Raw genomic sequence first — 11,977 nt, 5'->3', positions numbered from 1 at the left:
CCCCCCCGCCCGTGTACTGCGACACGGGATGCGTCAATTTGCGTGTGCATCGACTCCGGTCTTACGTTGTTTCGAGCAGCGACCTGGACCTAATCCAAATCGACACGTCGGGTGCCAAGACGAATGTCGATGCGAATGAGAGAATTTACTTTGCGAAAGTAAGCTCTCTTCATCGGGCCGTCGGCTGCCTTCCGGCATCCGAAATACTATATTGTAGAACAGGCCTTCCCGAAATAGTACAAATTACGGAGACATTTCTCTGCGATAATTACGAGAAATTACTGCGGTTGTTTACACGTTGACGCGTACTTGGCCGGCNGGGGAAGCCCCGCTCGGGGGGGGGGGGGGGGCTGATGCAAAACGCGTACAATCGACGTCTCGTTTCCCCGAGTTGCGTAATTCATGAGGAAAAGGATATTTTTCTCGGTTACCACGAAAGCGATTATTTTTAGCATCGCGCAACGATGAGCTCTCGCGGCGATTAATCGCCGAAGTTCGCCGGGAAGTTTCGAGGGCGAAACGTCTTTCGCGGCGGTCGAGACTCGAAACGACAGTGACATTTCGACGTCTCCGACTATATTAACAGCCATTAAAATGAAGTAACACAACAATATCTGGAGTTTGCTGCAACTTGTAGAAGCGAGGCTGGCACGCTTTCCCATCCCTCTCCGTTGATCCGCGGAATTTCTTCGCCCTCGAAGATGCCGTGCGCTCGCGACCGCCGCGAAGTTCGAAAATGAAGCCTCATTAATTCTCTCGCGAGCGTTTTCGCGAGCTAACTAATACAATTACGGGCGGAACTTTCGACATAGTTCGCGACAGATAATCTCCTCGTCAGTCTAGCCGCATCCGCACCGCCGGCATCCGCGTGGCCTCCTTCCATCTTCTTTCGCCGCATCCCGGACCGCCGTGGTGATCCCTTAAGTCACCGGCGATCCCCGGTTACGTGATCTGCCCGTCGTATCTCCCAGACTATTCGTTCGATCTCGATGTAACGCGATCATGTGGACGCGAGACGACTCGTAATGATCTAATCGAAATTTCCGCCTATCGTCGTTGCGGCCGGATCGTAACTTTAGAAACGGGAGATCACACGTGTCGGGACAACTCGGGCTTTCCTTCCTCGCGCATCCCCGCTCGTATTTCGTAAGGTGGATTTTTGCGAAACGCGCCGGTGATTTTACTCCCGATGCACGCGGATCGACGGATGCATTCCATTTCGACGTACCGCGTCGCGGACGAAATTGCCGTATTATACGTCCGACCTCGTAATTCCATATGGTTAGAGAGAAGTCGGATCTTCGGATGTTTCACGAGCCGAAGTCACGCTACTGCATTGCAGATGAGTTCCTACTTTTACAGCGGAAGTTCGTTAACTATCTCACCTCTTCACTTAACTAATTTCAGTTGCGAAGAAACACGGAGCGCAGGATATCTCGAGACGGCCGCTTGCTCGCTCACTCGCTGTTATCCGTATCGGCAATACGGAAACCAGTTTACGTACTGGGGGAATAATAAGGAATACCGGAAAGAGATCGAAAGTGAGATTGAATGAAAAGTACGACGTCAGCGCACGGAGGTCTCTCTAGTCTCGTTTGCCGAATGTCTTTTTTCTTTCTTTCGCGTGTACAATCGGCATTATTGCCGGTTCTGTACTATTCTCTAGACTGTAAATTACCCTATTCGTAAATGATATAATTTTTTAACCTCACACATATATACGTAAGATCAAAATCGTTTTAATTAGAACCATTTCCCATGTAAGGAATAGTCGGTCGCAAAAAGTTTGTAACATTTTTTCTCGAAATTTTGGAACGCATCTCACGTCCAATAGGACGATTTCTTGTTTAGTCCTTTTCAGGAGATACATTTTCCTATTGGATAGGAGGAACGTTGATGAGCTCGATAAAAAAAAAAAATTCTGTAATCTTTTTGTAACTGACCACACGCATACAGCACACATGACACCAACTGTACAGGGTGTCTGGAAATGCTCGCTGTTACCTGTATCGGGAGGTACGGAGAAAGCAGTTAATTCTATTCTAGAAGATAAGTAAAGTAATCTTCTGGAAGATAAACACAGTAATAAATCGAAAATCAACGATAAGTCGAAAAGATTATCGTGCGGAAGTTTCCCGCTCTGTACGTTTCGTTTTTCCCTCTCTTTTTTTACGCGACGCGTAATAATTGGGTATCCCGTGTCGGGTTATCACCGGACGCGCGGTGGAGGTAACCCGCGCTCGTGCTCTCCAAGCTTGATAGACCTATCGCAGTCTCGTATTACGGGGATCGAAAACTTCGGCCCTTCTAACCGTCACGCGAGAACGCTCACGTTCCTCCGAGCGCGCGAGTTCGAAACTCGCGTAAAGGAAAGGGCTCTTATCGCCCTTGCGCGGCGAAGCGCACGCGCAATTTCCGAGACAGAAGTTAAGTTAATCTAAGATCCGAGCTCTTCGAGAGCCCTCCGTGGTAAGCGGAAGAAGAGAGGGGGAGAAAGGGGGGAGGGAGAAAGAGAGAAAAAAAGAGAGTGAGTCCTCTTCGTTCCATAAAACTTTCTCGTGGGACACCAAGTCTCATTACCGCAAATTGCTTTTTATTAATCGACCGGCGCGCACCGGAACGCCGATGATCCATGCGTCGGTGCGTTCGGCTCGTCGCAGTGAAATATTTCTCTCGCTCGTGCGAATCTCTGTCATCGGCGCCGGATGAATTTGCTATCTCAGCATCGCGCAGTCGTCGCGAACAAGAGACGTGCATACGTTCGCGCACGCCGGGCTAGGCAATTTCGCGGTATGTCAGTGCCGCTTTAATCGATCGCCGATCGCAAATATTTCTCGTAGATGTCCGCCGGTAACCCGCGCGTCACGTTGTCCCGATAAAGCAAAATCGTTTCGGGGATTGTATCACGTAGCAGAGCGGCGCCAATTTCATCCCGGTGGATTTTACCTGGAACGGTAACTGGCTTTATGAAACGAGAGCACCCTCCCGTCCCCCTCCCCCCCCCTCCTTCCCCGCCAATCGCGATATTCATTTCGCGAATCTTGCGCCGGTAACACGACGCGTCCAGTAATTTGCTGCCATACAATCCGGGTGATATTATTTTTCAGCTTTTATTATGCCGCTGCATACGTACGTACACTTACATGGACACACAGATACAGTCGCAACGTGTAGACGGGAAAGCGGATTTATATAATATTATATTCTGTTTAGCTGAGCGACGGTCACGGTTCCCGTTTCTCGTCTCGCTACAGACAGTCGCGTACTATAATTTCAATAATGGAGCATCAAATTCGAAGATTCAATGCTGCGCACTCGCGAAACAAGATGCGCGTGTACGTTGGAGTTAATTAAACCATAAACACTCGATGGTATTTCGCTGCGATTTCTTATTACACGGGAATACAATATGAATCTGCGGAACATTTTACGCTACACGCTACCGCGCTCGAGACTAAATCTCTCTCTTTCTTGTAGTAGAAGCGGTCTGAATGTGGTCAGACATCCTTGCCTTCCTTAGCGCTCGAAGTATTACGCGGTGGAAATTTATATAATGGAAGTATAAAGCACATGCCTGACTTAAGTATCGTATTCTCCGGACTGCCGAATTAAATGACGGATAACCAAGACGCATCTGCCGCGCGTCTTGCGTAAGGATATTACTGTTATAATAACCGATTATTGTACCGATATTTTTCTTTCAGTACCGGACATTTTTGTATCGATATTTCCTACCGACATTCGTAACCCATGTCAATACTATTTTGTTTCGAAGTCTTTCCGATCTTTTTTTTATATTTTACCCGGTCGACCTTTAGGATATCACGTATTTTTGCTTCACAAGAATTAACATGCAACATGCGTTTTAACTCTTTCCGGTCGAAGTCCGGAAGTAAAAGAGGAAAATGTTCGGACATTTTTACACGAATGTGCGGAATCGATCGCGGGGTAACATTTTGTGCGTATATTGCTTTATTTTTATGTATACCGTAATAATTTTTCGCACGCGATTTCTCGCTTCTGACGTCATGAAACAAAGACACAGCGAAGAAGCTTTAATACATCCTTTCCAGGGTTTTTACATTACAAACTGTAGAAAGTCTAGTGCAGATGACAGAAATATCTTTACCACAGCAAGATTATTACGCGTAGACGTACGAAACCTTTAAAAGCGGCTTGCAAGACAAACATTTCCTTGATTTTTATATTTTCTCCAATTTTAAGGTTTTTTTTAACTTTCCATATTAGTGCGTCGGTATCGATACTTTTATTCTTATACTGGTATCCCTAGATACTCGTTCAATATCAATATCGATACTTTCACAGCATCCCTAGTCTTGCGTGCCTCGCGCGCGAATTTATGCGAGTATCGGCGGATCGGCGAACGAGCATGAAGCGATTAAATATGAAAAGATCCTATTACTCCCTGTTTCTACCCTCCACCCTCTTTGCGAAATGTTACGAGATATTATTTTTTCATTCCTCCGTCTCGGGATGAGCGAATTCACAGCGCAACGTTTGTTACAGAATATGCTATTCTATTACGAGAACGAGACCTGTACGCGGCCCAGTGGCGTCATTATGCTGGAGGGCTGTTATTGCGATCGACTCATCACCGCCAAAGGCAAAGAGCCGGATAAACAGGTAACGCAACGTGAACCGCGCGGTGCGCGTGTATATGTATGTGTTTTCGCGCGCGCGTAAGCTCTCTGTCAACTCGCGTGGTGACATCCTACTCGCCCTGTGCTCACTGCAAAAGTCGAGCTTCCAGCCTGTGTGCGCATGCAAAAATTCCCACGCGTTCCGGCAAAAATGAGAGCCCCGATGAACTGAACGCTCCCGCTTCCGCTATAATGTCCTGTGCGAATACGGGATGAGTGGAATAAAAATTGCGATTGTCGAGTCATCGGAGAATCGTCGATTGGCATTCATAAAGCGCATCGAGTAATTCATTTTTAACCTTCGACGACCCGAAGTCGCCTTTCTGGAGAGATCAAATAAAATTTATTTTAAAACAGCTTCAATATATGTATGCATGTGTATATACAGAATGAGACGATGACTACTATTACCATCTCAAACGTTCCTGAATAATACAAATATTTTACTAACAGCTAGATGAAGATGAAGTTTACGTTTACGAAAGATGTTTGAAGTGACAATTGGTATCGACGCATAGTTTTGTTAGATAAGTTTTTGCCACTATTCATTCATTTTTCGGAGATATTCAAGGTGGTGATAGTTATTGCCTCACCTTGTGTAGTCTTGATCTTGAAAAGGGGCGTTTTCGCGATATCGATTATCTCGCTCGCTTTTCTTTATCGAGACGGTCATCTCGATGTGAAGGTCTCAACGCGGGGACGACGTACAAAATAACGCAATTTCCTAGTTTCAGCCCTTCTCGATGATGCATTCGAATGCGATACATAATTCAATAGTGTTTACCTTCTGCTAATGCATTTAATGTCAAAGGCTAATGTGTCATTTGTACCCTTCAAGGGCATGGGGGGAGGGGGGGGGTGTTTATGCCCCGCATTTAAAAGCTCGCGCACAAACTGGTTTCAGCCCACATAAAACAGACGCGCGGCATTTTCGCTTTTTACGATATTCATTTCGTATTTCGGGGTGGCGCGTTCCGAGAGCCCGCGGCGCTGATTTGCGCAGTGCGTGGAACATGTATTTTTTATGACGTGGATATTTTGCAAATGAGCATGCTCTGGCTCGCAGAGCCGACTTCTCATCAAATAACGACGAGACCACCGTTCTATAATTCTTTTCGTTACGGTGCAATTAACGTTAAATCCTAGCCTTTAATGCGGAGTCTTCTCTTCCAACTGATGAGGATCTCGTGAAACATTGAAGCTGAAATCGGAATTCGTCAATCGTTCACTAATCGTTAAATGTGTACATTGAGCTCTATGTATCTTCTTCGATTCTTCTTTTCCTTTCTCGAAATCACGAATGCGACGGAGCAAAGCGTCGGATTTCTTTCGAGCTCTCCTGACGTCACCGGTCGCCGGATTACGACAAATGGAACATTTCTCATCGCACCTACGATCTCATGAACTTCGCGAACGGGAGAGTCAGTTTGCCGTTAAGCTTCCCGTTAATCGGGCGAAGGGAATCCGAAATGCAGACCGGGCGATTAAAAGGTTCATCAACGTCACGCAGACGTGTGAGATAATAGGGATAGAAGGGGGATAGTATCGATTTTTGCAAAGGTCACGTGATGCTCGCCGGCTTTCCCGCTTTTTCTAAAGATATATCGGCCGTCCAGTATTTTCTTTTGGTCTCGCAGACAAGGAGGAAGCTGTTTTTTCTTCCTTATTTCCACTTTCGTTGCGGCCGATAAATCGATCGCGCGCGGCGGCCTGCTGCGAAAAATAATGCGAGGCCGTAACTTCAGCGGTCGCTTTAACAACCTCGACTTCATTTAGCGGCAATTATCGTTGCAGCGAAGAGCGAGAGCCGAGCTGCGGAGGAGCGTAGGAATTTTTGCCGATTTTCGCCGTGCTGTTGACACGGCTCGTATCGCCACACCGTTCGAAAAACTTGCCTCCAACGAAGCGCTTCGGGAAGTCCCGAGAGGCTCACGACTTCCCGATAAAATTAAAATCCGCTTGGTCAAACACAGCTCTTACCATTCAAAATCCAGGGAGAATAAAGGAAGAATGACTAATGCAAGATCAATACCGCAATTATTGTCACGCGATTTTCCTCATTCTTCGGAGATCGGAGGGACACTTTGACGCGTTATTATTACACCCTGAGGAAATCAAATATCTCTTCTCTTTCTGTCCGTCGATAATCTCATATACCGCAGCGATTACATGAATTAAGCGCGTCCGACTTATTAAAAACTTCATCAACCCCATTAACTTAATGAGTTATTAACTTCACTTACAAACGTTAAACGCGCGGATTAAAAGTATATATTTCAACGTGCGGATACTTGGTGGAGCGTTTCTGTACGTCCAATATTTAAACTGACGGGAAGTTTGCCCGAACCAATCAAAGAGCTTCAAGGAGATACTCTCGGAGTCGAACGCCAACAAGTTCGTTAAAATATTTGATTTCAGTTCACAGTCCACAGAGTGGAGAGTGGTTTGCAATCCCGAGCGAGAGAAAGCGTGATCGACATCGGCATGGACAACGTCGCGTCACGCCGCGTCCGTAGGAAGAATGACGCGGCTTCATCCTTCTCTCCGCTCGTCTGTTTTATACGCTATTATCTATCGGTGGTGTCTGTGCATCTCCCGCGAGATGCACCGAAACCCGCTACGTTTTACGTTTCTTCCTTCCTTAACGAAGGAGCGCATCTCCCCTATCTCTCTCTTTCTCATTCTCCCTTTTTCTTCGCGGTCGACGGCTGTTTTTTTTTCTTTTCTTTACGGTGAAAAGCGCGTTGACTCGGCGAACGTAAATTAATTAAAGACGCGGCAGGCGTTTACGGGCAACACCCAAGTGGCTGTCTGGCGCATCCGCCGTCGGCCTCGTCACGGAATAAGATTTTTCCAGATTTTTACACGCGGTCCTTCGTCGAGATTTTCTCGCGCCATCGTTCCAAGACTCGCTTTTCCTCGCCGAGCATTAGTCGAACGTAGTGTATTTATCTTTCCCTTTGCGGGATACACTTCTGAAAGTATGAGCGAGATAAAGCGGGGCGCGTTCGTTGCACGAGTACAGCTGTGATTAAATACGGTCGGATGGCTTTTGTGCGAGATGCTCGCTTATTGGTGCACTCGCATCGCGCAGTATCGACATAAGCCTCAGCCTTCTTGTCCCAATTTAGCGCACTTTGCGATACGGATAGTTGTCAACTCGCCAGTCAATTCTCGCGATAATTAAAGCCGCCAGCCGCGACAATGGCCCTTTTAATGCACCGGCGTGAGAGCGTGTGAAAAAAGAAAAAAAAAAGAAGAAACCACCGCCTCGTTGCAGCGTTCCGCACGCTTCGCGGGTTTCGCTCCTCCGCTCTCGCACGGGCGGCTCCTGGCACTCGCCTCGGCGGCGTATTAACCGAATCGAAACAAATCGAGACCGCATCCGTCGCGAAAATACTTCCAACGGTTTGTGCTCGAGCAAAACTGGTTTTCCCAGTGGAATGTTGTTGGATCCGCCGCGAATGGAACAACAGGATTCGAGTAAACACCGGGCGACGGAGCTCTGCCGTAGTGTGACTGTGAAAAATACTCGCTTCGAGAATATCGGGTGTCGCGACTGTCGGGGAGTGCGTGTCGGTGAAACACGGAAATATAGATTTCGCTGCGGACATTGACGGGCTATTAACTGCGTAGTGTTTCCGCATGCCGGGCGCAGACGGTAATGCGTACCGCTGAATTAGCGGTTGGACCGGCCGGCGCATCCGAATTATCCCGGCGGTGCGGCACAAATGAGATTCTCATTTGCACTCGCACTCGAGGCGGACGTTGCCGTTTTCGAATCGCGGCCAAATGCGCCGGGAAACGAGAAAATGGCAAAAGTATAAAACCGGCGGATGAAATAAACAGAATACTCCCCAAACGTATCGCGGTCTCGGTGTGCGCTGACTTTCAATGCGGAGGGAAAGAGAGAGAGAGGGTGGCAGAGAGAAGGAAAGGGAGAAAGGGGAAATTGTTTGCGTCCCCGCAAGCTTTCATTTGAAAATGAACGGAGTGTATTTGCACCTCCTCTCGTTTGCAAGCTAATTTCGTTCGCATACCGGAGAGGTTCGTCAGCGACGAATCGTCCCAATTGTGCGTTGATATCGTAGGCTATAAATTCAATTCCGACGTCACGCGGAAAATTTCTCCCGGATATTCTCATCTGTAATTGCTTCTGTCGCTCGAGAGTGCTCGCGGCGATGTAATTTCAAACGGTTTGCAGAGACGACTCGCGTTGCGAATTACATAACTCGCTGCTATCAGCGAAGGTGCGTCGCCTCGCGTCCTACCGCGCCGAGCAGGATTTTCCTCCGGAATACCTCTTTTAATTTTGCAGCGCCCCGCGCGCCACCGGGATCTTATACGAGGACAAATGTGGATCTCTCCCTTTCTGAGAAATCATGCGATGGAATATTCTATGTCCCGGAGGCAGCCGCTTTGGAATCCCTCCATTATCGAGCAGTGTCATTTGTTGCGCAAACGAGGCATTTTTCCTCCGTAAAATGACTCGGTTGCTCTTCGCCGCGCGAAAAAGAAAACCCCTCCTCCATATCCTCCCGGTTTTATCTTTTTTCTCTAACTTTTCTCCTATTATCAAGCAATCTCTTTCCGGATATCTAATCAATAAGAACGATAATAATAATGTGTTAACAACGCGACAAACGATGGGACAAATCGTGTCTCGAGGATTAATTTCTTTTCATATTCACGCTAAAGTACGCAGAGCACGTTTCGAGACGAGACGCCGGAGCGTCGTCATCGTCGTGGTCGTCGCTGTTTTATTTGCAGCTCCACTTTCTGATTACTTTTCATTGCCACGTTAGACTGTTAAACCGGCTGTTAAACACTCGCTCGAATGGCGCAGACGATGACGGAGGAAGAATGCTCTAATATATTACATATGCCACGGACGCGTGAGATAACCGACGGGACGCTTTCTCCCGAGTTCGCGGGGTCAAGGATGCCGGGGACGCCAGTAAGAAGCCCTGTAATACCGTTAAATCCGATGATTCTTAATCGGGCGATCCGCACCTTCGAGATCCCGAGATCACGCTGCGCTGCCGGCCTCCCCGAGGACGCAGCGAAATATATCACGACGTTGCGACTGATCCTCGAGCGGCGTGTAAATAGCACGACCCGCTAATTTCATCGTTCCTCATTCGGTCTCCTTACGTCACGGTCGCGACATATGACTTATTAATCAGACCCCGGGAATATCACGACGAATTCGCCGACGAATTCGATAAAAACCGGGCCGCCGTTTCTGACGCCGTTTCTCCCGATTCAATTCGATCTCGGCTCGAATTCGAACGATTCGCATACCTCTACTTTTCTCCAAGCAAAAAGCAGAGAGGAAAAAGAGAACGTGATTATCCGTGGGCGAAATGTCGCGAGATATGGAGACGGATAGATTGGACGTCGAATCTTGAGCTGGCAGAGAGAGAGAGAGAGAGAGAGAGAGATCAAACTTGAAACGCCTCCGTATTTCCGTATCCCTGACGGCTGCTGCGATCTGCTTTCGTAATTACAAACAAGGTGTACAATTACTATCGATGCACTACGGTCTGACGGTTATCCTCTTATGCGCCCTCGAAACACAACGTACAGATAATGGACGTCGGGGAATATCGCAACAGTTTCCATCTCTCGAAGGCAAACGGGCTTCTCTAATCTCGATCGCATTCTCTCACAGCGCTGTGATACACGCGCGCGCGTGGAAATAACATTAGCCCCTTGAATTATCGCGCTTAATCACCGTTATATCCGATGATGAATGTCGTTTAAACAGATTAACGACCGATCCCATTTACGGAACGCTTCTTTCTGATCGGACTAATTATCAAATCAATTATTTTTTCTGCTCTCAGCATCTAATTCCCAGTTCTGTTGAAAAAAAAAGAAATCACTCGAATAATAGAATCTGAGACCTCTAGAGCGAGTAATCAGACTGATTCTTTAATGGATTAAATTTAACGGATTAGTCGGGCGAAGATTAAGATGTCACACGAAACCATCGCGCATTCCCGAAAACTTGTCGGTTATGCCGTCGAAGAAAATACCACGATGGACAATCGACGGAACAGACAGTGAGAAAGGGGGGAGGGGGGCAAAACGTGAAGGAACCGTTCAATTCGCTGGCTTGTTTGTCAGATGATACGTAGCTCATTCAGCCGTTAAGTCCGACATCTCGCGAACGTATTGGACTTCTTCCATTGGCGCGCTCACGTAGGTTTTCGATTACACCGCACTTGGCTCTCCGCCTGCGACTTTTCAAAGGATCGCAGGTTTTCAGTTCGTTACACGTCCGTTCCAAATCCAACGTCGCGCGCTCGGCTTTCCGATACAGAATCCGCCGGTATAGAGTTACTTTAACGACCGGCCCCGGGGCTTGAGAGCTTGGCTTCTCAAATACCCGTGTTTATTCAAAAATGCCGCACCCACCGTTTCTCACACGCCCCCCTCCCCCCTCTCTCTTTCCCCCCGCGGAATTCTCGATTTGTGCACACGCCGAATTTGCGATCTCTCAACGGGCTCGCTCGCTCGACGAGGCGGCGATTTCTGTATCCGCCGAGGACCCGCTCGGATCGGTCGGTCGTGCTCATCGTTACGCGGCTCGATTTAATTCCGAACTGGGCGCCGCGTGTAATCAATTATTTCTCCCCGCGTAATGCGCAACGACCAAAGTTTGATAATTAACATCGTGATGTAATTAATACGGCGCGTTAGCGGCACCCGGCCGATGCACGACGTACACCGGTGCGGGCGCCGAGGTACAATATAATCGATAGCGTCGCGAAGGTGCGAAACGGGGAAAAAAGCGCCGATCGCGATATAACTCGCGTTCATAACTCTCGCCGACAATGGCGCGCCGTTGTAACGCGCGAGGAGAGAGAGAGAGAGAGAGAGCTGTAAAACCATAAATACGCCCACGTATGTACTCGTGTCGCTCCATTCTCTCGGTTTCTCTGTTTATCTGCGTCTCTCTTTCGCCCACCGGGCGAATTTCGGCCGTGCGCCGAGCGCGAACACGGGCTTTTCAAAAGCAAAACGCACCGAGTCGGCTTCTTCTCGACTGGACGAATGGCGAAACAATCGAACCCGGCCACGCCCGGCGTGGAGAGGAGGTTAAACAAGCCGAAGGAAACGATTAAACAGCCGGAAAGGCGGTCGACGTGAAAAACGAGCGCGACCCGTCGCCGGCCACCCCTGTGCGCGCCCTCGTCCACCACTCTCCATCCCCTTCGCCTACCCGTCGCGAGATTTTCTGACACACGTTGCCGAGAAATATGAGCGGAGCTGAGCGAACAGGATATCAGATGTGGGGGCGGGGGGGG

At 48.3% G+C, this 11,977-nt stretch overlaps 1 protein-coding gene across 5 annotated transcripts in view; it reads left to right on the top strand.

The window, feature by feature from the left end:
- Positions 1-11,977, top strand: part of LOC106748948 (ras-specific guanine nucleotide-releasing factor 2-like) — a 60,173-nt gene that overhangs the window by 5,396 nt on the left and 42,800 nt on the right. For all 5 annotated transcript variants that reach the window (XM_014627906.1, XM_014627909.1, XM_014627907.1 and 2 more), the window contains exon 4: positions 4,528-4,644. In XM_014627906.1, the coding sequence (XP_014483392.1) occupies positions 4,528-4,644 (117 nt within the window). The remainder of the gene's footprint in view (positions 1-4,527; positions 4,645-11,977) is intronic.

This window comes from Dinoponera quadriceps, unplaced genomic scaffold, assembly GCF_001313825.1.
Source record: "Dinoponera quadriceps isolate SergipeBrazil2010 unplaced genomic scaffold, ASM131382v1 scaffold3271, whole genome shotgun sequence".
NCBI classification, from domain to species: domain Eukaryota; kingdom Metazoa; phylum Arthropoda; class Insecta; order Hymenoptera; family Formicidae; genus Dinoponera; species Dinoponera quadriceps.
This window is presented reverse-complemented; position numbering and strand designations above follow the sequence as displayed.